Here is a 27826-nt window from a genome sequence, read left to right as displayed (position 1 = left end):
CTGGAAGTGATGTGGCAATCATAGTTTCCATGAGTCATATGGCCCTGAACAAGTTATCTGCTCTTAGTGTCCCTTCTGTAACTAGGAACAGTTACCTTTCCTCCTGAAGTTTATTATGTTCATGTATGTCTAAAGGTTCAGGAAGGTAGGTTATGAAAGCGTGGTCTTACCTTTGTCATACAAGTTCTGAGTTCCCATTTCCTGAGAGGCTGCATCTTTCAACATGTGTCGTAATTCAACTATGGGACACTTCATGTTATCTTCCCACCCCTGTATTCTCAAAAGTAGGAACTTAATCTTACTGTGTGCCAAACACAGTCCTAAGTTCTTGCCTTTATTAACTGTTTTGTATAAGGTGGGTACTATTATTATTATTCCATTTTACAGATGAGAAAACTAAGGCTGAGAGGTAAAGCAATTTCCCCAGGATCGCACAGCTGGTAAAAGCTGGTATCTGAGCACAGACAGCTTGGCTCAAAACTCTGTGCTCTTCCCATTATACTATCCTACTGCTCAAGTGAACAAAATTGCCAATTTGGCCAAAATTGCTCGTAGTTGATAAAATATATCTATTTTCAATTGCTTTGGAAGTTCATTTCCTCCATTTCTTTAAAAAACAAAAGCAAACAAATAAAACCAGAAAAATTTCTTACCCCTAAGGCCTGTGTCACTGTTGGTCTGGGACTCTTTCCCCCTTGATGTTGTCAGGATAATACTGTTCACAAAGTATAATAGATACAGATTTGCTTTTCCAAGGTTGAGGTAGCAGGAGTGCCATGTAAGATCTCTATTGCTACATAACAAATTACCCCAAACTCAGTTTCTGAAAACAATAAACATTTAGAATCTCACAGTTTCTCTAGGTCAGGAATTCAGTAGCAGTTTAGCTGAGTGGTTCTGGCTCAGGGTTTCTCATGAGATTACAATCAAGACATTAGCTGGCGCTACATTCATCTAAAGGTTTGACTGGGGCTGGAAGGTCTGTTTCCAAGATGGGTCACTTATACCGCTGTCTTGACAGGAGGCCTTATTTCCTGGCCACATGGACCTCTCCATAGGGTTTTTGGAGTGTCCTCATGACATGGCACTGGCTTCCCTCAAGCCCTACAAAATCCTGCTTCAAGAGCAAACGTTAAAGTCTCAAACGTAATGAATAATTTTCCATTGATAAAATTTCAACCTTGGTTTTTAGTTGGGGTCTCCATACCCCTCTGTATTGGCTGATTTTCAGAATTCCTATGTAAAAGAGAACTTGGATAAGTCTGTCAGATGGTGTTATTGTGTTAAATTGTACCCAAATTCATTTGTTGACGCTCTAAGCCCTAGTATCTCAGTATGTGACTTTATTCAGAAATAGGGTTGTTGCAGATGTTATTAGTTAAGATAGAGTAGGGTGGGCCCCTGATCCAATATGATTAGTGTCCTTATAAAAAGGGGAAATTTGGACAGACACACCCACATGGAGTACACCAGATGAATATGAAGGTGGACATCAGGGTGACGCATCTACAGGCCAAGGAACACACCAAGATTGGAACAAACCACCAGAACCTAGGAGAAGGGCATGGAACCGAGTCTCCTTCACAGCTCTCAGACGGAATCAACCCTGTTGACATCTTGATCTTGGACTTCAGTCTTCAGAACTGTGAAACAATATATTTCTGTTGTTCTAAGCCACCTAGTTTATGGTACTTTGTTACAGAAGCCCTAGGAAACTAATACGGATGGTAAGGAAAAAAAACAAAACAAAACAAAACTTGACACCTCTAGTACCAAAAGATCACTAAAGGACAAGAGGTGAGGTTCACTTGCATCCATGGGTTGACCATGGGGCTTTCCTCAAAAGATTATATTGTGTCTTTTTCCTGCCACCCATTAAAAAAAAAAATCCATTTGCCCTTCCAAAAGCACATTCCCAAGTAAAACTGGCAAACACTCAGAGTAGACAGTCAAGGTTTCCTGATCTCGCCCAAGAAAGCGGATATTTTATTACTCTTTCATGACCACAAGGTATTTCCTAAGCTCATTAAGCACATTTTTCCTGCACAAGATCTTGTCTTAATAAGGCCCCCAACACCCCATTCCTCCAGCCTCCGTCATCAGGCAGGATAAAAGGCTGAAGTGGAGAAGAGAGGGGGCTCTGGAGAGTTCCAACTCTGCTTGTTTATTTTGAGACACACTTGTGCTCCGACGTGGGCCATCACAATTGTGGTCAAAGCATTAGGAATCTGAAGAACATAAACAAAGCTAACTGTGGCAAAGGGCCAGGATAAAGGAAGGGCCAGGATGAGGTTTTCTCCAGCATTGTACAGGGAGGGCAATTTTGCATAGGCTTTTATATGATAATCACAGTCCCTTCGTCTGTATTGAACTTTGCAGCAAGAAGAAAAAATAAATAAATAAGGCTGACTAATGGCTTGTTTCCCCAGAGGCAGCTTTTTATGGGATCATATGTTTTTTCAGCTTTTCAGTCACAGTTTCCTGCTTGGACGTTAGGAGTCCTTGACATTGGCTATGGCTTAGTGCACTCTGGACAGCAGCCCAAGCCACCTCAGAGCAGCTGGAGAGGGGTCCAGCTGGACCACGGCACCTTCCCAGATCACAGCAATGGCGAACGTGGTCCCCCTCGATGAGCTGCACTCAGCGGCAGGCCTTTCAACACCTTCCAGGTCAAGCATGACCCTTCTTATCCGGTTGTAGTGAGAAAAACAAGGGTCGGGTGGATTGGAGCCTGTGACAAACAGTCTGGAGGCATTCAAAAGCAAGAACAGCAGCTCTGAATTGCTTTTGTTCCTGTTCCGTTCATCACTGCTCCTTCCCAGGATCAGACGGGACTTTTGGAATTGGACTGTCTTGGGACTTTTTAAATCCCTGCTCTGCCACTGGGTGACTAAGAACAAGTAATTGAATTTCTGAGCTTCCTTTCTTATCGGTAAAATTGTAAGTGATAAAACCTGCCTTATGGACTTCTTATCGGGGTAAGAGACAATGTTTGTAAGACACCTGGCAGATAGTAGGTGCTAAGCAAGAAGTAGCTAGTGCTATGATCAAGTGTCCCAAACACCCCCTCCTTCAAGGCAGATTACCATATGGAAATGTAATGCAAAGTGCGTGGGAGCCCAAAATATCCTGAAATTGGGCTGAGTTAACAAACAAGCAAAAGCCATAGTCCTCCAGCACCCTCTATATGGCTTTCACTTTATTTCACTACTTTTGAGTGGGAGGAAATTATTCTGGAATGCCTTCTATTTTGCTCCCCCTTTGAGAAGGCCGTAGAGCAAGGGAATCAGGATGGAAGAAGGAAGAGAGACAATTTGTGTTCTTTATTTTTCCCACCTTGGATTGGGTGGTGGAGGGAATGAAGAGGTTGATTAAAATGCACCACCCTCTTGGTCTTGGGTAATTGCAGTTTAATTATACTTGGGGCAGTGGTTTTATCATATTAAATTTGGGGGAAAGTCACAAGATGAGTCATGGAAAATTTTTTGATAAAATTGTGGAAACTTGGGACATTCGTGATTTTTTTTTTCCCCTTGCCTCACTCCTTTCCTACTTTCCTGATCCACCCTCTTCTGCCTGCCAACAGGCCTCCCTGCAGGGAGCCATGCTGAGAAGGCTCCCTTCCCACCCTCAGCATCTACTCCCTGGGCCTCAGGCTTTGCTGAGCCTCACAGTCCGGCAACCTCTTCCCTGTATTCTGGCAATATTGGAGCCCATCTCCTTCCAGGGGGCCAGCTGGTCACACAATTAAGTTATGGAAACCAGTTGCATGCTCCAGACCATAGCTTTCCAGTTGCTCCCATAGAAGAACCAAAAATCTGTTGCCTTTCTTCATAAATCATATTCCCCTGTCTCCAAGTTTGTTGCGTCAGAAGTACTGGGGCGTGTCCTTGGGTTGTGAGGACTTATTGAAAAGTCACTCGATGTTCTACCCTCTCATTGCCTCTCTGAGTTCCAGCCTTGAAGTGACAGGCCCATATATAGCCCATACGGTTGTAGAGGTCCCCCCCAAAGAGATTCTGAGATGGATAATGGTCAGAGGACGGCCAAAGAAGGGGAAGAAGTATCATATTTTTCCTTTCCAGAGAAACACACCAATTCTGCAATGGCAAGCCTTTTTTTTTTTTTAACCTAAAACGTTTGCTAAGGTAATAATAATTATAATCACAATCACTCATTTTTATAGCACATTAAAGCTTATACACTACTTTCACATAATTTAGAATCAAAATGCTATGTACTCTTGATGTCAAAGCATCCTCAAAAACTATCCTGCTGGCTATTTTTCTTCATCATGAAAATATTCTCCTTGACAATTACCGAACAGTTGGTGCTGACTCAATTAGAGCCCATATCAAGAAGATCTACTCACTTGAAGACAGAAACTATGGGTCCAAGTTTCAAGAAATCTTTGGACACGTTCAAAATGTCCTGAAGTGACAGTACATTCAAAGAGAGTAGGGGTGGAACAAATGTCAACATAGCTCTGACATAAACTAGACAAAACATACTTTCCATTTATTAAGTATATTCTACATGCAAGCAAGGCAACTTGCTAGGCCCTTTACATATAATTATGCCTAAACCCCACCATAACTTTACAAGGCAGACAGAAATGAAGGCTCAGAAATGTTAGGTGACTTGGTAAGGCCACAAAACCAAAAAGTCAAGATATCTCAAGCTCTTTCCATTGCAGTCATGCAAAGTTGGTTCCAAAGGATTATGGCTCCATGGAATGTTAAGGGCTATTCCACAGAAAGACAAGGGTTCTGTGGTCAAATAATAAGTTAGAAAAATGGTGGGTTGAGCAAGGTTTCTTTCACGCAGGACCTCTTCAAGCCTTTAAAATGCCAACATACATTGTGAATTCCCAAGAGAAGAGTAAGATTAAACAAACAGTGAACCTCTTGACAAAGGAATCCTTAGAGCAGCATTTCCTTAGAACAGTGATTTTCAAAGTACAGTCTCCAGACCAGCAGCATCAGCATTACTCTGGGACTTGCCACACCCAGACTTACCAAATCGGTCTGGAGTGGGGTCCCAGAATCTGTCTTTTTAGCAAGTTCCCAGGTGATGCTGGTGATGCTGGGATTCTGATGCAGCATATTTCTCAGGAGTAGTTTTCCAGGGAAGGCATTTTGGTAAACCCTGAAATAGAAGTACTTGTGTGGCACTGACCTTTGGCTATTTGGTTCTGGTAGCAAAAGGAAAGACAGGAGGACAGGCTTTTACTGGAGCAGAAAGTTGCTCTTTCAGCTCTTACTTAGGAAGGGATAATAGTGATTGTGGTTGTGATGGTTCCAAACTAGTTCTTGGAAACTGGAAAAGCCCATTTTGGCATTTCTCACTGCAACTGGCCAGGGTATTTGTCATGTCTCAGCTCTAACTCCCTGATGGGTTGCCTTCCTTCGATACAAGGTGAAAGAGTCAACATTCTGCCCCCATCATGGATTTAATATTTCCCAGTTTTCCCATTCTTGGTAGGGGGTGTAATAAGGTATGGATAAATCAGATACCACAGGTAGAGAATTGAGGGCCTCACTGCATCTGTAATATTTGTGACAAAAAAGAAAGCAAGAAGGAGTGAACTGTATGATTCAGAGCCTATGCTCCAAGCTGGTGTGGACCCAGGCACATACCCATATTCTCTCCTCCCCACCCCAGAAGGACCAGGCGTGGCAGGCAAGCAGCACCTCTTTTGTGTACAGCTGGCCTTGAAATGGCCAGCATGGCCAGTCCACGTGGCCATGCAGACTGTTTTCTCCAATCAGGCCAAACTTGCCTAAACCATGAACTCAACCTGCCCCAAAGAGGGTTTATTTTTATTTTTCTTTACCAACAATGTTCTGTAGTAACCAAAACTCTGGTGGTCCTCAACACACAGACACTGGAAGAAGCAGGTCGTTCCAGGAAGCTATTCAAATGCCAAAAAAGACAAAATGAGATGCTATCCGCGGGACCAGCAATTTTGCAGATAAGTAACTGAGGAATAGGTGAGTGTGCTCTAAAGATGTTACGGTTTCATTTCAATCTGTCCCATGGGAACTTCTACTGCATTGCTCGGAAGAAAGCATCCCTGAACATTTTTTCTGACCTGGAAATCAGCCTAGCCAACATCTGCCAAACCTTCCTAAAAATAAATACTGGGTATACTCACTACCTGGGTTGTGAAAGAAAATGTTGGGGAAGCCCTAAGACTTTGGATTTATATAAGAATCACCTGTAACAACAGAAGACTGTCTCCTGCTGTGTATGGATCATAGACACCAAACCCACCTCCGAGTTTTGACTAAAGGCTTTGGAAGGTTTTAGTCTCTTGGCCCATTGCAGTGATGAAAGGGACTTCTGAGTCACAACTACCACCTAAAATCCAGGAAAAATTATGGGCATAGAGTATTTGCTTAGTTTCCCACCGCAGATTTGGCACTAAAGTCTCAGCAGCCTTGGGTATACATACAGTGAGGGGGAAGAAAACAAGAATTATTGAGCACCATCGCATATACATTACTGTGCTTTACATAGGGGGCTTCGTTTGCCATCAGCAACACCTTATGAGATAAATAATTATTATCACCGTTTTACAGATGAGAAGACCAAGGCTCATGATGTTACGTTACTTAACCTACCTAACTTACCACTCTCCCCCCTATCTCACACACACACACACACACACACACACACTACTGCGTTAGGAAATCCTTAGCTTAGCCCTATCTTACTATTATGGCGCGAAATACTTGTCACACTTTATTATAAGTGCTGGCATTTTAAGTGATATCTTATTGTATCCCAATGACTGACACATATAAAACACTGCTGAATGAAAAGATGAATTTCTCATTCCAAGCCTTCTTGCTTTCAATTCAAGATTCTCTACACAGTATACTATTAACCAATAACTGTGTTGTTGGGTATTTTTCATCCTCAGTCATCCTAGCTCCTTCATGAATTAGCAAATTTCTTGAAAAGAAAATGAATACTGAAACGCTTTAAGAGACCTCTCAAAGTGCTGTAGAAGGCATTTCAGTTCTCCTTGCCTCGGATAAACCAGGTAAAGTAATCTTGCTGTATGAGGACATTCATTCATGCATTTATGTTCATTCATTCACCCATTCCAATAATTCTTCATGGAGCTTCTTCCATGTGTGAGGCAATGGTGCTGGGAGTGACAGAAGGGGCTAGGCAGTGCCTCGCAACAACACAGCTTACAGTCGAGAGGAGAGGAGAATGCAGCGAATACGAGAACATGACATAGGCAGGTAGAAGGGCCATAAGAAGTACTTGAAAAGCAATGTGGGAATTCGGGGCGGCCAAGGTTACATCAGGTGAGGGGGAATCAGAGAAGGCTTCATGGGGGTGGCGTCTGACATAGGCTTTCATGAATGGGTTAGATTTGGTCAAAGATGAGGCGAGGGGAACACCTTCCAGGTAGAGATAACTGTGTGGGCAACAGCACAGTGAGGTGGGGAAGACACAAATCGGTTTAGGGAAGGGAGTCTTATTCCATTTTCCTGGAACAGAAAAGACACAAGAGAGAAAATAACACAAAAGAGAAAACTGGCAAATTAAGTCAGGGTCAGGTCATGAGGAATATGCAGCTAAACTGAGTAGCCACAGTCATTGTCATTTCTATTGTACCTGTGACTCCAGAGGAGCTTAGGACCCATCAAGAAAGCCAAACTTCCCCCTGTACCCTCAGACTAGCAGCTCCCCTACAGAACGTAGCCTTGGCACCTGGTCCCCCTAGCATAGCACCTGGGATATCTTAAGCCCTCGATAAAAGTTTGTTGGCTTGAATTGGGAGGACATAATAGAAACATTTCCAGGGGTGGAAGTTGGGGGTGGAGGGAAGGTGCACGGCAAAGCTTTCCTTTAAAATCAAACGTTTAAACATATAACGCTGACCACAGCCTATGTATTAGAAATTACTCTATCCTACTGCCCAAATTCCTATGACACCCAGAAATAATGGTGTAGCAACCACCGCTCCCCGCCCCCCAATTCAAGGCAATGTCCTAAGATACCATAGCAGCATTCTCCTGAGTGTGCTCTCCTCGGGGGCATTCAAGCAGGTATTACTCTATTAGAATCTAATGTAACCTCCAAATACAGCTCCACTCGGCAAATGTCCATTTTACTCCAGGAAAGCAGTGGTCACTAGGAGCAGGCATGGAAGGAAATATCTCATAGCAGGAGGATGTTACAAAACACTAGAGATGGTCCCAGGTCTGGTTTGGACCGGGAATTATGTATTTTGGTGAGTAGGGCGGTGGTGGTGGACTGCATGCCCTCAGTGACATTGAAAAATGCATTATGAAGAGAAGCTGCCTTTTTCCTGAGGTTTCAGGGCCAGCTGTGCTGCTGCAGCCACAGCTACAGAACACGGAAGAAGTTGGGGCTGAGACTGGAGACCTACAGAAGAATTTTTAAAGACCAGGATAGAGTGGGTGCAGTCAAGATTTTTTCATGTATTTGTGGAGATCAAGCAGAGCTTGATGTTTTGCAAAGCTTCCACTGAACATTTTTTTAAAGTAAATTAGCATGTATATTAAAATATACAGGTACCATAAGGAAATAAAGATAGGAAGAGGCAATCTGAAGTAGTGGGAAGCAGGAATTTTCCAGTAGACAGTCCTATGTACAAATACTGGATCTGTAACTTCCGAACTTTGTGGCTTTCAGCAAATTATTTAAATTCTTAAGTTTTAACTTCTTAGTATGTTAAATGAAGGTAAAAACAATTATCTCATAAGATTGTTGCAACAATCAGGGAATAATGTAAACAAAACTTCTAGCACCATGCCTGGCAAATAGTAGGGACCCCTAAGTGAATGGTAGTGAATTTTATGATTACGAGTTCATAATCTCAATTTCTAATAATTTGGTGTCAGGTTTCCCCACTATGTCTAAATTTGTATAAAATGGGCTTTTCACGTATCCTTATCTCTAAACTCAGTTTTCAGAGAATCGTGGAAACTGTGAGTTGGAAAGAAACTTAGGAGTCATATAACCCAACCTGGATATACTCCTAAAGGATAAATTAATATCCTTTCCTAAAACATCTTCCTGGTACGCAAGCTCTCTCTGTGCACCAAAACCAGCCCTTATTTATATGGTCAGAAAGACAGGATTCTGGAGGGAGGGCCATGGAAGCACTCTGAAGAATACCAAGTGAGATTCACCAATACACGGCTTCTCTGTGGAAGGTAAAAGAATTCCAGTCATTTGGTAAAAGCAATTGCTGTTTTAAAAATCTATTAAATACAGTGTTTGATACAGTAGAAGGGGTTATAAATAAACAATAAATCATGCAATTATTACTGTTTGAATTTTGGCAAGATAATAAAAAGAGCAGGGGTATAATCAGGAAATAATAGAAAAGATCTGCAAGGCACCCCTGCAATTAGTGAAAAACAGAACTTGGCTTCGAGTTGGAACACCAATATGGCTCTCATTAAAGAGCCTTGGGACCTGTTCCTGGGGCAGACCTCTGCTAGCTTGGGGAGAAGTGAGGTAACCAAAATGTCAGTGCACACTCCACCCCCCCACCCATATTCAGATAATCTTTTACTATAGTATTATAACCACCTGGGCTGAAATGACTACCTTATGCCGAGTGAAGACCAATCCACGGTTTTCCGAAACTCTAATTGAGATGTTTCCTGTTCTCAGCTTTTTGACTCTTTCCTTTGTAATACCATAAACACACACACACACGTGCACACACACACAAACACACACACACACACACAGAGGCATTGTGCAATGGGCCCTTTCACTCATGTTTCCTTCCCCCTTTCCTTTCACCTTCTTTTATTAATGGTACCTCTTAAAGAGATAAATGCTCCCACACGAGTGATACCACTTAAACAGATAAATAGTCCACACTGGAGAAACACAGAGAGCATGAGAGAAAACCCTGTCTTATTAGACTGGAAACAGACACACTATATTAATGCAAAAAAATCAGCATATGGTTCTAATAGGCTTTCTTAAAATGATTTATCAGCTGTGATTAAGCCCTCAACCAGCATGTCTATCTTCATAAATAAAGCAAAAGTGTACCTTGCTTTCAAATGTATCTGCAGTATCTTATTACCCAGCCCCGTGCAGTGCACTTCACTTACAACACAGCTCTGGGGAGCCAAGAATTTGTGTGCAATCACAAAGTGTGTGCTCTAAAGAGACTGCCAAGATTTAGGACTCTTATCTCCGAGATAGTCTTACTAAAAATCCATTACAATGAAGGTTTGTCCCCTCTCTCTGTGCCATGGAGTTCGGCATGGCTGAAATATGAACAGGTAATTAAAAGGATATGCCTGATTTTACAGTGAGCCCGGTGACACAGAATCACCAAACAGCTGTTGGGAAAGGCATTTGGCACAAGGAGCAGGTTACCTCTGCCAGGGGGGTGTGGAAAATGAGGACCACTTTAAGAATCAGAATTGCTCTCTTTCTTCTTTTCTACAGAACGGAAAGACGAATGCAAATATTAGTCATCTTGGTCAGGACCTCATTCTCCGGCTGGCTAATATGTCAGATGGTCTCAGCGGCACAGATTAAAGGGGCTTCACAAACACCCCGGGCAGGGGATGAGGAAGTCAGGGCTAAGACTTCCAAATGAAGGAGGAGGAACTGGGTGAAAGAGTTATGAGCACAGTAAGCCGTAAACGGATGTTTGAAAACTGTACCGAGTCAAACATTTCATGTGTACAGGGCATGGCTCTGTTGGAGTGGTTATTTACTCTTTGATTAAAAGCCAGTAAGTCCAGGAGGATGAGCTGAATAAATCCCACAAAGCATCCAAGGAAAGTATTTTAGTGGCGAACTTACTTTCAAGCCATTCCTAACATACACACAAAGCCCCATTCACATTCTACCTTCTAACACCCACCCGAACGCTAAGATCAGAGACATATAGGATGTCCCCCGTTCTACAGGAGCTTCTCAAGCTTTTCTCTACACTTTCAGTTTGGCTGAAACAGAAATGTGCGATCTCAGAGTTCTTTCACAGCAACAAACCACTGTTTCACGATTTAGGCAAATTTGCTGAGGTACTGTGAGATTTTGTTAAAAGGCAGTAGACGTTAGGAAGGGCAAATTTTAAAATCTCAGAAGAGAAAATAGTGCTTGGACTACTCCATCAGTATTGTTAACAGATTGTTTTCTGTAAAATACACCAGTCCATTGTATTAGGAGTGTGGCACGGGTAGCTGTAGTCTGTGAGTGTTAGACTCAATTAGAAGAACAGCACTAATGAGGTCAAAGCAGCTCTTCCCTCCTGTGATCACAGACTGCACCCCTGGCCCTGGCCAGCTGTCTGGCAATATGTGCTTCTGGTCACAAGGGGGTCCATGGGAGGGCATGTGTGTTTGGATCTGTGCAAATCCATCACCACTAATGGGAAATCACTCCTAAGTTCACACCCAGCTGATGGGCAAATCAGGCGTGCCATCTTCACAATCAGAGGGCAGCAGGCAGCTGTACTTGGACATCAAATGTTGTTAAAGCTGGTGTTGAATTGCACATGGTAGGCAATACTAGGTAATGGTCAGAAAAGCGAGGAATTATTCACAAAGCCTGATGGCCCACTTTGCCTAAGACATGTACTTGTGTATGGGTGCATTATTATGATACAAATAAAGAAAGACATCTAGCAGAAATCTGGAACTAGGAGCTCTTCCCCTCCTCCTGCTGTGCAGGGGAGAGACGTTCTTTCAGGCAGCGATGTCACCACTGCCTTACTATCTCTGTGAAAGTGGACTTGGAATTCTGTTCCCAGGACCCCTTTTAGGACACTTCTTTCAGTCACCTGAAAGAATGTACGAGGTGAGATGTTGCAGCAATATGTGAATCTAACACCATGTACCTAGGAATCGGCTTTATTTTCTATGCTCCAGATCTCAATATATTTGAACTATGTATGTTTTTAACTCCAAGGTAGTTAAAAGGCCCGGTTTACCGGTGAGAAAATGAAGTCATGCATGACTTTTAGAGAATGAGGGATGGAGTCTGGTTTTCTTGCTCTCGTCCTGAATTCAGACAACACTCCGCCTTACTTCACAATCCACCCCGGAGCTGTTGCGATTAGCGCAGGAGGTGTCGGGAGGCAGTTTTCAGGTGGATGAGCAGCACAGAGGTATCACAGTGTATGTCGCACTTTGGCACACCACACCACAAAAGGGGCTGCCAGAATTCTGGACCATCTTGTTCCCTTCTGGTCACTTGGGGACCAACCAAATGGGGCTGGAAGGGCGACGCTCACATGTGCTCTACATTGCCCTGGAAAGCACAGGAATGCCTGGACCAACTGTGCCAATGAATCCAGCAATAGCCTCACATTTGTAAATCCTCTGGGAAAGTTCCTAAGCTCTGTGCATAACAAACCATACCGGGAGAAGCCAGAAAGGGGACGACTTCTTTGAGAGCGGCTGTGATTCAGAATGCTTGGCACTGCATCATCTGTAGTCAATCAACCCGACAGGCACACAAAACACGACTGCTTTTCTTCTTTGGGGACATGACTGTTTGCAGAGCCCAAACAAGCCCCCACCCAAACATAAAGCCACAGAGAAAGGCGGCGCCCGGCACCGACTCAGGCAGGATCGGTCAGCACTGTGATCAACTTTCAAAGTTTTCATATAACAGATGGTGTGCTCTGTCTGTAACTCAGATCCCAGGGATGCCTGGGCTGCAGCCACGCTGACCCAAAATGCGGGGTTTGCCCCACTTCACGGAGAAGACTGGGGAAGCCCCCAGCATGCAGGACAATGAAGGGAGAGGTTGCAGGTGGGACAATCCGTCCTTCTAGCTCCAAAGCTGTCCAGTAAGACAGCTCACATTCGCCTTCAGGTCAAAAAGTCAAAATATCATCTACATACACAACAGTCTGATTCTGCCAACGCTAGTGAGTTTTATGAGAAAATATGCGCTTAGAGGAGATGCTGAGCGTAAAGCCCTTTTGGCATTCCATTTCACTCTGGAGCCAAAGGAGAAACTGGCCCCATCACACAGAAGAGCCACAGGTTCAAATAGGCTAAAAATAGCCTTTCATATCCCAGAAAGCAAGGAACAAAGGGAAGCCCAGCTATGTTCTGGAGAAGTCTGCAGCCAATATTCCTAGCATATGAGGAGCATCCCAGCCCAAGAGGGAGGAGCCAGCAGGTGATTGTGCCTGGCCACCCGAGGGAACGGCCTGACCTCCTCTCCAATCCAACCAGCCTCTGTGGGTCAGCAGAAGGGCCAGTTCCCCTAAGTGTAGGAATGTGGTACAGGGGGGGAAATGCAGCGTTTTATCAACTTTCCTAGGCTTTTGGGTTTTGGTGGAAGTTGGGTTAAGGACAAGGAAACTGTCCCTCCAGGGTTCTGGTACTAAAATCAGACACTGCACCCCAGGTTTGAGTCGACAGCCAACATGCTGGAAACATGGGCAGGAGGAATGTGTGGAATCCCAGTTCCTGGCCTCATCCTTATCAATATGGAAATAACTTAACAGCACACAAACGCTAAAGCAGGGCTCCCAGAGTAAATCACTCCCATACCTGCTCCTAACCATACTTAATGTTCACCTGGATTTATGAGATGACGGAAGCAGAGACTCTTGCAACTATTATATTCTTTTCCTTTCCTCTTTTCCTGGTGTCAATTTTTTTCTCACGTCTCTGTGAGGGGCCCAGGTAAGTGATTCTTAGCTGCAGATGCTCAGTGCGGCTAACACGTGGTCCAATTTTCTAAATGTGAGTGTTGTTTTTTTGCCCAGAACGGAAGCTTCATCTTCTAGTCATTTTGTTTTAATCCGGCCCAGAAAACAGATCTGTTTTCCTGCTTGCTTTCGGGAGCATGAATGCAGGGCCTCGCGGAGGACAGGACATGCTCCCTGGGCAGATGCAAAAGCCTCCTGGCCCCAGGTACACACCCACTGCCGCCCGAGTCTGGTGGGTTGCAAGTCCTGAATTACTCACAGCTGGAAATGGATTCCTTCGGAGGAGAGCGTCCATTCGCCATTGTGATTCCATTTGGGTTAATACCTTGAAATCCCAGCCTGGCTTGCCTGCCTCAGGACAGGTAAGGAGTGATTTTAACCAGTTGAGATCCCAACCCAACCCCAAACAGAGAAAGCACCCTGATGAGAAAGTCTCCAGCTGGGAAAAGCTGCCCTTTTTTCGGCTCTTAAAGCTGAGTTTCGTAATTATTTTAGTGAGGAGCCTCCCAGCCAAATAATTCAATTGGACTAATTTTCAGCTATAGTAAGGCCGCCTGATGGGAAGGCAGGCCAAACAAGCGAGCTTCACAACCCGAGTCTGGGTTGATGATCGTGCCTGAAGAGCTTCAGGGCTCCATTGTGTTTTGGGCCATTTTTAGTTCCTTTTCTTAGTCTTTAAAAAAATTTTTTTATTGAAATGTAGTTGATTTACAATGCTGTGCCAATCTCTGCTGTACAGCAGAGTGACTCTGTTTTTAAGTGCCCTTCCCCATCCCACCCCCATCCCTGCTTTGGTCCTTTTAGATGCATTCCATGCATAGAATCTCCTAGAATCAAGACTGCGTTTAACAGCTCCCAAAGCACTCCCTTTTATACTGATGACATCCCACACCAACCCCTCTACCTTTTAACAATGACAATACTTGGAGGAACTTTCACCTTAACCACAAGTGAGAGGCAAACACTTTCAAGAACAATTTTTTTTTTTTACATCTAAATATTTCAGTTTGTTTTCACTTATTAAAAACTACATTCAATTTTGCGATAATACTTAATTCCAGGTATTTCTTTAAAGTTGGATTAGAGGTCAAAACATTTTCTTGGAATGTGCAGCGGTAACTCAGTAGGAAGTGATGATGGGCTAGACGTGAGGTGATAGAAATGGAAAATAAAGAGAAGAGATGAGGATTCTGGCCTAGGGAAGCTCAAGGGGGGCAAAGGAGGGAGGGAAGGCAAAGCTGCCTCCTGAGGTGGATGAACTATGTCTCTGACAAACTCAGAGGCAGGTGGGGGGGTTAGACATGGCAATGAGTTTGTGCAGGAAAGCCTTGAGCACAGTTCTGGGCACAGTGCATTACAAACAGCAGCGGCATCTTCAAGTGGGAATGCTGGTAACAGCTGGAGGGTAGAGACGAATATTCACGGTGAGGACTAGATGCACAGATAAAGGAATTGTTGGGTGGAGTTGATTGCTAGGTTATGAGAAGGTACAAGTTTTCTGAAGAGAAGGTGTAAACAGAAACCACCCGAAAGTGGACAAAGCAAAAGACAAGGAGGCAGAGGGAGCGCAGTCAGAGAGGTAGGAGAAAAGCCAGAATACGCGCCCCCTGTCACTGGTCCCCATTAATGGACGCCTATCAACTCTTTTTGTCTCTCTCGATAGTTTATTCTTCTGTATTTAAAATGGGGAACATAGTACTGCCATAACCACCTATAATTATTCCCTGTTAACTAGAGGGGCCAAAATCAAATCATCATTAATAACATGTTCAAAATGTCCCATGTGTCAGATATGCTTCCTGACTATAGAAATACTTTGATTATTACCATACCCAGTCACAACTGAATAGGAAATACTGGTGCAAGAAAATGCTATTTTATTCTGCAGTATTTCCAACACAAATAGAGGTTCCCAAAATCAATGCCAAGCTTCCTCTAGCAATCTTCATGTTGTATCTTAGGATCCAGTCCTCCAAATCTCTTCTACTCCACAGCTTCAAATGGAAACATCAGTATCTCACAGGAGAACACCCATCACTGCATGGGATGAATGCAAAACTTTCTAATTCAAACTTCAGCCTCTGAAAACCTTATAATCGGTTCTCAAAAAGACCTCAGGCAGAGACCTCAGTCTTGTCAGAACAAATGTCATGTGACAGCAAATATAAATAAAACCTACACCAAAAAAAACACTGAACAACAATAAAACCTGCCACTCACAGGCCATTCATCTGCCATTCATCTGCCATTACCAGTCACCACCCCCTTTTAATTTGGCTCCTAACACTGGCTGAGGGCAGGGTCATGAACTGCCAGATGATTTAGCATTAGAAAGTAAACCCTCAGCCTCAAGAGAGATTTTCTCTTTAATGTGAAAGTTAGATTGTGAAGACTCATCCATTAAGGTCCAACTTAGCCAAATATACAAACTGTCCAAGGGAGGATATGAGCAAACACCCAGTACCCATCTGGGTCAGTTTTCCTCAGAGCCGTGGGCCTTCCCTCCCTCATCATCCACGTCAAACATACTTGATTTTATGTGCTCACTCTTTGCAGGGCAACAGACGATGCATTTTGCAACTTTGAGGATACCCTGAGTTTCCACCAAAAAACAAATAAAAGAAACCAACTCTATGAGTTGTTTTTCTTTCCCATTCCATTTTAAAATTGAAGCTGAGCCTGAGATCACATCATGATTCACTGACATATGTGGAAGTGGATACCAACTCTTAATAATCTCTGTTAAGATTGTACTCATTAATCCTAAATCCCAGGGAACTAAAAGTCATGAAATAGCTTCCAGTTTATCCACTGGTTTAGTCATACCACTGAGTGGGATGCAAAGACCAAGCCAGCTTCTCTTCCAGCATCAAATTCCATCGAGGCTGAGAGCACAATTTAAACCTATAAGGAGAGAGCTGAAAGTGCTTTACATTTGTAGTGTGCTGAAATGGAGGGGGAGAACAAGAGAATCCTTATGATATAAGGGTTAGATTTTCCAGTTATTGGGGTGGGGGAAGAAATAGGTTGTCATCTCTCAATAATGTTGCCAATGGGTGTTTCCTTTCAGTCATGCTGATTGAAAAAAAAAGCCAAAAAGATAAAAAAGTCTCATCTACTAGGATTTAGCAAACATGGTGACATTTTCAAAACCTCAATAAAACCAAGTTTATGTTTCAGAATGCTTCTTTTTCTCCAGACTTCTGGGGCGGGGGATCATATTACACAAATATCATAGAAGCAACATGTTAACATAACCGGAAACATCAGCTGTTGCAAGTTTGCTCAACTTGGTATCTTTTATTTTCCACCCAGCAGCCACTCACACAATGCCACTCACATCTTCCCCAGAGAGCAGCCATGCCTGATAGTAGCTGATAGAGCAAGACTGTAACGAAGGCAAAGCACCTCCCTTTCTGCACCCTCTCTCCTCAAGTAACTGGTGGTGTCCAGTGACATGATTTCCAGGTACAGAATTTAATCAGGTTGAGCAGCCGACTTTTCCGAGCTGAGGCTGACCTGGCCATGCCCTGTTCCATGACTCCTGTTGAGCTGGGATCCAAGATCTTAAGATTGTAGCTTGTCCCCTGTTCCCATGTGTTAAACAGTCAACACCCTCTGGGAATAGACTGCACTTTTCATCATTTGGGTAGGAATTCTAGAGCATGGAAATGTCCTAATTTGCTATTGCTGCATCAGCATAATGAGTCAGATTTAGGTCCTAGGGGAGAATAACAACACTTAACACTTATACACCGTGCTTTTCATCTTCAGGGTCCTTCACCACGTTAGGCTGTAATGTTATATTTCTCTCAGCAAGACAAAGGAGTTCATTTCTAGTCCTTCCAACTCCCCTTCCTTTCTTATACATACAGACACACACACTCCCACACAACTGCTATCATATGATGAAGCTATCTCCCACCTCCTAGATATGTACTGTCGGATCTCTTTTTTAAAAAAGAAATCAAATGTGAAAGGTCAATTCACGCTTTTTTTAAAAAAATCTTTTGTTTTTGTTTCTTCCTCTAACGTGGAACACAAAATCGGCATGTCGATTGCCAGTTAGTTACTGGAGTCCATTCAGTATTACTGCTAGGGTTCCCATACTTGACTTGACTTTTCATGCCTCGTGGTCTTCTGTGTCATCTCTGCCCACTGAGGAGACTTGAAGGCTCTGTCTTGGAGGATGGAGGACTCTGTCAACTTCCCTGCTCAGACCTCTTCTCTACCTCATTTCCATTCACTCCTGGCCCAGGTCATTTCATTGAGTCTCATGTATTTAAACACCACCTACATGCCAATGACCCCACAGTTTACATCTTCAGACAGGTCCTGTATTACATACCTATATATTCATTTGCCCATTAGATGTTTCCACTTAACAAGCCTGTAAACAATCTCCTCAATTTTCCCCTCAAACCTGTTCCTCCCACAGACAGCTCCATCCTTTCAGTTGCTGAGGTCAAAAACCTGGGGTCATCCTGAAGTCCACCTCTTACTCCCCAGATATAATCCATCAGCAATTCCTGTTGGCTCTATCTTCAAATTAGATCCAGAATCTAACCACCCCCTCCATCTGCACCTTGGACCAATCTGCCATCATTTTTAATCTAGATTCTTTGAATACCTTCCTACCTGGTCTCACTTTGCCACTCTCCTCCAACAGTTTACTTCCAACTAGGCAGCCAAGTAAACTTTCTACTATCTAAGTCAGATCCTATCACACCTCTGCTTACAACTGTCCTACAGTTCTCCATCTCACTCAGAATAAAAGCCGAAGCCTACACAGCCTTCCTGGATGGGCCCCCTCAGCCCACTCTTTCCATCACTACGTACCTTGCTCTTTGCAGTTCCTCCAGCCCACAGAGCGCCCTCCAGCCTCAGGGCTTTGCACCCGCTGCTCTCCCCGCTCTCCTCCCCAGTACGCACCTGGTTCAGCCTTCTCCTCCTTCAGGTCTTGGCTGCATGTCCGCTTACCAGTGATGCCCACCCAGACCACCCCCAGCACTCCCTGTGCCTCTTCCCTGCTATATATATTTCTCTATAGTACTTATCACCTTTGGACATATTATACATTTTATTGTTTTTACTTGCTTACTGTTTGTCTTGCCCATGAGAAGTAAGCTACCTGAAGGGAGGGATTTTTTTTTTGTTTTTTGTTTCAAAATCAGCTTTAGTCCATGGTATATTCACCAATGCCTCGGACAGTGCCTGGCACATGGTGGGCCCTCAAAAATATTTATTGCGTGAATAAATGATGAACAAAAGTTTCTCATCTGTTTCAGGACTAGCCTGACTTCTAAGCCATAGGCAAGTTGAGATTTGTGATACTGCTAGTGAAGGATGCTTTTCCAAGGGAAAAAAAATATCTCTCACTAGAGAGTTTTGAAGCTATGGATTTACACTAAGGTGGAAGACTGAGGCAATTATGGAATGTGTCATCTGCTATATAATATATGCTATGGATACAGACATTGGGGTTTTTTCTATTGGTCATTACCTGCCTCTAGCCTGTCCTCATTCTATACACACACTGGGATGCTTTTGAAAAAGGGTGTCAGGATTAAAGATAGTCTGTAGAACAGAATTTTCCCCAACAGACAGCCACACGGGCTAAACACGGATCAATTCTCTATTTGCTCTTTGATAGAATTTTCTAGACCAAACTTCAGCTAGAATTTTAAAGGTGGAGGGAAGGACCAGTCCAGTCTTTCTAACATTTCTGTATAAAGTACTTAGAAAGTTCAAGCAAAAACCTTTTTTAACCAAATTCTCCAGATAAACGAATTCATCTCTCACTTTACTAAAACTTGCTGAGGGAACTAATGCAAGTCTTCTGTTAAAAGTCTCAGAGAAAAATAAATTAGAAGAGAGTTGGAGCTTAGAATTAAAAAGGAATAGTTATCTGAATGTGGAGCGAAAGGGAAGAAGAAGACAGAACTTAATGATGACAAGGTATGCATTGAAAAAAGAACTTGTATTCCTACATTTCAAGCAGGGAACAAACAAATGAAGTAGGAGCTGGGGGTAGCAGTGTGCCAGGGATGTTCGGAGCTGGAGTAATGTGGTCAAAGGGATGTGTAAAAGTATGTTGGCAGATTGGAGAGCATCTCCTACTCCTCATTTCCCCATCCTGTGGCTTCCAAGGAAATGCTAGGGCAGAAGCCACCAACGCAGCCTATTTGGCTACTGGATGAGTCATCCTGAATTAGGCCTCAAGAAGGTGTCCTCTTGTGTAGTCATGGCCACCGAGGCTGGATATGGCCCTCTAGTTTGAACGAGGCAATGGAAGAGGATACCTCAACAGTCTGAACGCTGTCCAACTTCTAGTGCGTGCAAGTGAAGTTGGGGTGTGAGACACTGGTCTCCTGAGGGGCCCACCCCAAAACCATGGGGGGAAGCTCACCGCAGGGTCCCCCACCCACATCCCCATCTCAAAGTCATCACATGACTAGTGTTGCTAAGAGCAACATGTGAAAGAGAAAAAGACATATTTCTACAATGACAATAGTCCTCCTCAACTTTGCTTGCCTAATTATTTTAATTTTTAACGTTTAATTATTTGTACTTAACCCACAAAGAATCAAAAGTAACTCACACACACAAAAAATGTATAGCATGAAAATGTTTTTTTAAATTAAAAATCGGGACCAGAGGAAATATAAACTGGAACTGAAAATCTAGTCCGTGGGGGAAGTAAAATGCTCATTACAGTGTTCTAAAAAGTTCTCAAAGTTAAGCAGTCAAACTGGCTTCACGTTAACAAGCAGTCAAAGCAAAAAGAGAAACAGAACCGGTTACAGGATTCTCATGTCCACGAGAAGAAAATATTTCAGTTCCTCAGGGGAAGCAAACTATTTCCTGGAATTCAGATCTGCAAGAATTTCCTCCCATGGGGCTTCATATAGGAGATCATGAGTACTATGCAAAGGAGAAGATCTAAATACGCCCGCCTACCATGGGCTTCCTAAAGCTGTTAAATATTGGAAAATGTCTTTGGGAAAATTAAGGGTATACACTTCGATTAAAACCCTTCTATCAGAAATGAAGACGATACAGACCAAGTACACACCTTTCTTATAGTTTGGAAGAAGCCAACCTTGACTATCTCAAGGAATGAATGAACTTAATCCCTCAGTCATCTACAGATGCCACGTCCATCAGCAAAGCTAAATTTATTACTCAACCAGAGGAAATTTACTAGACTTTTTGGTTCCTCTGTCCCTTGCTATTTTTATGTTTTTTAAAAAATCTATTTCTATTGCAATGAAATATAGAATGCATGCCTTCTTTTTTATTTAGTTAAAAATTTCAAGTGCTCAGAACAGTGTCTGGCAAATAAGTGCTAAATAAGTGTTTGTTTTGAAAAAGAAAAAACGCCCTTCACTGGGCAGCTGTAGGGGCGTGTCAAGTATGAATGACTAATTATAAATCAAATGAGTTGATTGAGATTTTAAACCCCTCTTGTAACCTATTTTCAGGATTTTTCCTAAAGCAGTACAGACTAAATACAAATTTGTGGCTATTTTGATGTGAGAATGTGACATGAAAAATCTGGTGGAGGGGGATTATTATAATTTCACATAGAGGAGGATTCAAAGGTTTTGAAACACTTAGAGAAATATCAGAACCTTTTAAAATTTCTTCTCCGATGGAACAGCTGGAAGTTCAGAATCCATTACGATGTAGCTGGCGCTTCCTTTCAACCAACTTTCACAGTTTAAGTCTCTGTTCATGGGATGTATCTAATTTGTTGTTTAGTACATTGTGGGCATTCAACAATGGTCTATCAAAAAAGTTTAAAAACACCAAAAAGCTTCATTATCATATTTAGTTGTGACTCTATTTCTTTTCCTTAATCTGGTAAAGTGATTTTTAAATCACTTTACACAACATTACAATAAAAATTGACTATATTCTGGAGGGATTCGTAAAGTGACTTTTCTACATTTGTAAGGACAAATAATCCACACTTATAGTGAACCTATTTGTTCCAACAACAACAGACGTTCAATAATATGACCAGGAAAGAATTATGAACATGGTGGAGAGATACCGGGAAGATTATGGAAATCAGACAGTTACAACCTGGGCCAAAATCAGATGAAACCCTCTCTCCTACTGCTACAATCCTTCGCTTGTCATCTTACCCCTTGACCCTTCTTTTGCACTCACCACCCATGTAAAGCTTGCTATTATTTAGCACAGTAAAACAACAACTTTTGAATAGAAAAATTCTGTGAGTTTTTCTGACTCAGGTCAAGAATCAGGTAACTTTATTTTGGCTTCAATTTCATATTTCAGATAATCTGCTTTTCCCATGATTTTTCTAGCCTTGGATTCTACCACAACCAGGGATTCATCCATTTTTTAAAAAAAAAACATCAAACACTTGCAAATGGATAAATGCTGTTTTAGAGCGTCATCAGCACAGTCTTCGGTGCCACCTAGTTCCCATGCAGATGTTTCTAGCAGGTGCTAGAGGAGACACCTATCCAGGTGTCCGTCCAAGCAAACCTACCCGCTTGCTGCTCTCCTCCTCCTGAGCCTTCCTGAACTCATGCTCGAGGGAGCAGTCCAGCTCATTGAAGAGCCCCACCTCCTCGCAGTTCTTCAGGAATCTCGTTGGGGTTGGAGTCTGATCTGAAAATAGAGACCGAGTGATCATAAATGGGACCTTTTCCTCAAAAGTCAGTGGCAAGTATGAGCTAATAAATTCACTAATCCCCTCCCCTCGCCTTAATGACGATGCCGAGTGGCCACCCATAATCTTCCAGCCCTTTAAATAAAATGAGAATATGGAAGAAAATAAAACCATAAAGCCCAGAGGAGCAATACGATGTGTAGAAGGCTATGGCATGGGAGGGCTTCCCAAGTCTCCCTCTGGACAACTTCAGGCGAGGAGATCCCACAGTTGACTTTCTGGAGTTCATATCGTTTGAATACATATTGCAAGGTGTGGAATAACTCTCTTTTAACTGGAAAAAATGATTTAGCTAAAATAAGGCCAAAAAAATCTACAGAGTCCATGTTAAGCCTGATTTTAGGGGGCTGGGAGGACAAAAAAAATTATAAATGTTTATATCAAACAAAAAGAGAGAAACAAGCATTCAATTCCTTTTTCTTAATGGAGAATAAAAATTTAGCAATTCTTTCTCTCGCTTTCGAGTCACAGAAGGATGATGAAAGGTTCCAAGTCAAACACATTCAGCTTCCATCCCTTAAAAATATAATTATTAATTTTATTTTCCTTTTGCTGTAGCCAAAAGAATGTTTTGAGAAGACTCTCTAAAAGGAATAGAATTTCTTTCATATTCTTGATGGTCTGGAGAGCTTACTACTTAAAAACTGGAGGATCTGAAACCACTATTTGTGGCTTAATATTTATGCAGCATTTGCAGTTTATAAAATATTTTTGCACACATTCTCTAGAATCTAGATCTCACAAGATCCTATAAGGTAAGCAGAGTAGAATCACACCTTTGTCATTATTAAGGACAGTCATCTTCCTTGTAAAGGTGCACTGGAGTGGACATGAATAAAACTGTGTAAACTGTCTTTTTCACAGAAACAGAAGACAAAAGAACCAGAGAGGACCACTTCCCAGTGGGCAAGTCTGGCCACACCAATTATTTTACAAGCGAAGAAAATGGAAGGCCTGAGTGATTAAGGGTCTTGTCCAAGGTCTCCCAGGTAGATGTGGCAACACTAGGATTACAACCAAGGGCTTGGTGCTATTTCCATTATATATATGCATTATTCCCACCTGAGCATGTGGCAGACACTGCTAGATTGATTACGGCCCTTGTCCAGCTTGACCTACACTCAGTCTCAAATCTCTTTCTGCAAAGTTCTCTAAGCCATCACCACCAGTCAAATGAAGAATGCCCTCAAGTTGATATGAATTTGCAATTTCTGCACTCTCTTTATAAATTCCTATATGGCAAGAAACTAGAATCCTATTTACTTTTCTAAGTCGTAAAGAGAGTAATTAATCCCAGTAAATTATCTACTGAGATTCAAAGAATATCTTAACACCCATGAAGCTGAAATGGCTCGATATCTCTATTTAATCAGCCCTTCCAAGGCAATGTCTCCCGATACCCTATGGGCACAGAGCTTTACTGCCTGAGAAGTACCCAAATGGCTGATTTGGATTCCAATCAACAAAATACCCATCTGCATTCTTTCCCATTCTTAGCCCAGTCTCCAAGATTCTGAGCTCTCTTTGCAGTACATAGAGAGCCTACAACAGACGATCATAAATTGGACATTATAGATAAAAGATATGCAAAGGATTGGGTTTCACCGAAAATAGTTTTATTAGAAAATTAATTAATTTATTAAGATACACATATATGCCTACGTATCCAATATATACCTATAGCAGTTATGTGTTGTGGCTTATAAAATATAAAATTAGTATTTATGCAGCATTTTGCAGTTTACACTTTCACCCACATCATCTAGAATCTATTAATAGATCCCACAAGATCCTATGTGGTAAGCAGGGTGCATATTATTTTAGGACAAGAGAAATAAGTTAAGTACCTTGCACAGGGTCACACAATTTGTAACCATCTTATCACTATTAAGTCCTCTCCTACTTTCGGACATAATCCCTTCTCAATCTAAATCCCATGCTTTGCCTAGACTCTCCTCCCAGGTCCAAAGTTATTTGGTGCACATGTAAAAGACAACACTGACAACCCAGAAATCCAGATTAGAAAATCATGTGGTTTCGGGGAAATTACCTACATTCTCTGGACTTCAAGTTCATCACCTTTCAAATAAAGTTCTAAAGTTACATGATTCTGTGAATCTTAAAATCACCACCACAACTAGGTTCGCTTCAAAAGTCACTGTTAGTAGATCAAAGAAAATATGACCACGTAAAGGATAGTTGAACAGGAACATCAGTAACAACTGGTTAGACACTGGAAATTAGGCCAGAGGTAAGGGCTAGATATATAGATAAAGGAGATTTATGAACAGAAGGTGTAAATAGACAAAACGTGAGAGTGGAAATATAAGGGTGTGGTGTGTGTGTGTGTGTTAAGGGTGTTAAGGGTGTGTATGTGTGCATGTGTATACGTTTATTGGATGCTTAGTCCATGCCAGGCATAGTGCTAAGTGCTTTGTATGCATCATCGCATTAATTTTCACACCAACCACATTAGGTAAAAATTATTTCCTCCATTTTACTTATGAGTAAACTGAAACTCGCTTTTGGCCCCATTTAGAAATGGAGTTGCTTAATTGTATAAGTAATTGACATTCCTAACAATCCTTGGTTCTTCTGAAATATCTTGGAATCATTTATATCCCTCACACAATAGAACTGCATTACAAGCCTACAGACTCTTCACTATCTGAGAGGAACATTTTTGTGACTAAAAAACCTGACAAAGTATCACATAACAGAACTGAAATATTAGACCACTTGTCATCAATGGGAATTTAGTTTGCCAGGTTTTAATTTTCCTTTTATTCCTCTATGCTTCTTTGTTGGAGATTTACAAGTTGAGGACCATGATTCCAGGTAGAGAGAATAGCAATCCTAGAGGCTCCATAAGACTCCTGAACTCTGAGACATGTTCATGAGATGGTCCATGAAATTGAATTCAGGTTGGCATTTGGGGGCCCAAGCCCCAAGCAAAGTTGAGAGATGTTTTCTGTCTCCTCTAACGCAAAATTATTCCCAGATACCAGCATGCACCTACATACATCAGCAAAGGGAGGCTGAAGGAGCATGGCACAGGACAGTAATGGCACCATCCATCATGCTGAGCCTCTCTGCAGCAATAGGGAAACAAAGCTATGGAACAAGGGGAGCTATGGGCAGTAAAGACAGCTGGTTCCCTCCTATCCCCAGAGACAAAGACTCAGAGGAAGGCCCCAGAGTTGTTACCAAATGTGACTTTCTTTGCTGTATGATAAGAGTGAGCGAAAAGCAAAACTGTAATCTGTATCCACATTTGGAATAGATAAGGCACACTGTTCCTAATATTTAATTCATTTTCTTCTTGTGAATGAGCTATTCTTTCCAGTTACAACAGGAACCAGAAAATGGAGCTTAACTTTTGTTTTAACATTTATTAGAATTAATACAGGGTCTCTAGTCATCTTTCATCCCACATGGTACCAGTTCCAAGTAAGCCAGGAAATGTGCAAATCTTCAAAAGGGGGACAGCTAAATCTATCAGCTGCTTAAATAAAAGAGGCAGAGTTTCTCAGCCACATGAATGCCTTGTCAAATAACTATTCCAGCTGAAATTAGACCAGAAGTAAGTGGGTAATATCCATGGCCATAAGTTAAAATTCTTGTAATCTACACCTTATTTAGAACCAAGAGCATGCACCAGTTAGCTATAGTAGCAGCAATTTCTATGTCCTGAATAACAGTGACCGATGCTCTACTAGGGGATAATATCTAAGGTGTGTTCCGTAGTGACAGGCCACACTCCAAGGTCTTACAGGAACTGGTTCCAGTGGGAACTCAGAGCTGAGATGACTGTTTAAGGACTTCTGCTCCCCTTTCTTTTAGTGCTTCCACTCCAGTGAGGTCCATCTGAATGAGAGAAGATAACCCCAAATCTCAAACTAAACAAAAAGTTAATAGCTTTTGAGTTTGAACCTTACCCGAGCTGAAAGTATTTTGTTGTTACCTTTGTAAATCTGCACTGGCGCTGCAGAAATGCCTGCATGCTACCTTCTCACAGTTTGCAAAGAGCACACCAGGTTCTCAGGAGACCTAGACACCCAGGGCCAGTGCAAGTGAGAAGTCTTACCCTCCTGTACTCCTCTCAAGGGTCGTTGGGGATTTCTTTACCAATCGGACATGAAAGATTTGCACCAAAAGGGATAAAATACCTTTTGAAAAGTTGGTCATATTTCAACATCTGGTTCCCTTCCTGGAATGATGAGTCTTGTTTCTTGAAAACAGGAGCATCTTTTCATAAAATCACTGCCTCTGTAAATAGCTAGGTAGAGGACATTTGCCATGCAGAGGTTCTACCTGCATATCTGCCCGGAAGCGTGCCACAAACTCGGCATTATGAGTTAGGAATTCACCCATCATTTCTATGATAGTAAATCCTGTATCACATTACATCTGGGAAGGACCACAAGTATATGGTTAGGACTGCTAGGAAAAAAAGCATCTCACTAAGTTTTCCAATCAGTCCATAGTCTGTCTACCATCAAGTGCTTCAGTCCCAGCAAGTATGATTATTCCAAAGCCTAAATGACAAGCACAAAGCTAAAGCATGAAACCTGATTCTTCTTTTAAAAAGTGTTTAGTCTGTTCTACATTTAATAATAGGTTGCTACCTTATTCGGTTTCAGAGCTGTGTTTGAGTTATATGTTTGTCTATATTTCATTTTCCTCAATGGAAAAAAAAAAAGGCAAGGTGACAAGCCATCAATTAAAAAAAAAAAAGGAAAAGCAGACTTCCCATCATATACCAGAGGAGAAAAATATGAGTCCCCTAAGCAAAATTTTTTTCCTATTGGTCTGATAGTCTCAGCTACGGTATTACTAAAGGACTCTATAAAGTAATTTTACATCATTTTGTATTAAATTGATACGATAAAAGCCTCACTAATTCAGACCAGTTATAAGAAGGATCAGTTTGAATTAGTGACCATTCTTAACTATAGGGTATTTTTTAAAAGGCAATGCATTTTTATTATTTACATGACTCAATTTCAGCCAACAAAATGTAGCTTAATGGAATTCCTCAAGAATGCTGTTCAAATCAATAGAGAAAAGTATTGGAATTAGCCTATCTATTTTAGTAAGAGTTGGGGTTCTCAAAAAAGGCATTTCTCTTCGAGACTTTTAATATTCTTTTTATAGTCATATTTATCCCATGAATTTTTCAGCAAATGCTTTCTTTAAAATATTCTTATACCTTATCTGAATTTTAATAAAGTCCTAATTCAGTTTACATTAAATGAATTTTAAAATGCATAATCCTTTATAAGAGTAATAATCAGTAACAACGGACAGAATTCCGTGGAATTCTAGACAGGCTTCTTTGCGATAAATGTGCCTTTTATTGAGTGTGAATATACAATTGGAGCACTAGGGTCCTTTCAGTAACACTGACATAACTA

At 41.9% G+C, this 27826-nt stretch overlaps 1 protein-coding gene across 1 annotated transcript in view; it reads right to left on the bottom strand.

Annotated features, from left to right (window-relative positions):
• CREB5 (cAMP responsive element binding protein 5) overlaps window positions 1–27826 on the bottom strand; it is a 321691-nt gene that overhangs the window by 287158 nt on the left and 6707 nt on the right. Inside the window, exon 2 of the mRNA XM_061198625.1 lies at window positions 22227–22348. Coding sequence (XP_061054608.1) covers window positions 22227–22348 — 122 coding nt within the window. The remainder of the gene's footprint in view (window positions 1–22226; window positions 22349–27826) is intronic.

The sequence above is a fragment of the Eubalaena glacialis genome, chromosome 8 (genome assembly GCF_028564815.1).
Source record: "Eubalaena glacialis isolate mEubGla1 chromosome 8, mEubGla1.1.hap2.+ XY, whole genome shotgun sequence".
In the NCBI taxonomy this organism is placed as follows: domain Eukaryota; kingdom Metazoa; phylum Chordata; class Mammalia; order Artiodactyla; family Balaenidae; genus Eubalaena; species Eubalaena glacialis.
This window is presented reverse-complemented; position numbering and strand designations above follow the sequence as displayed.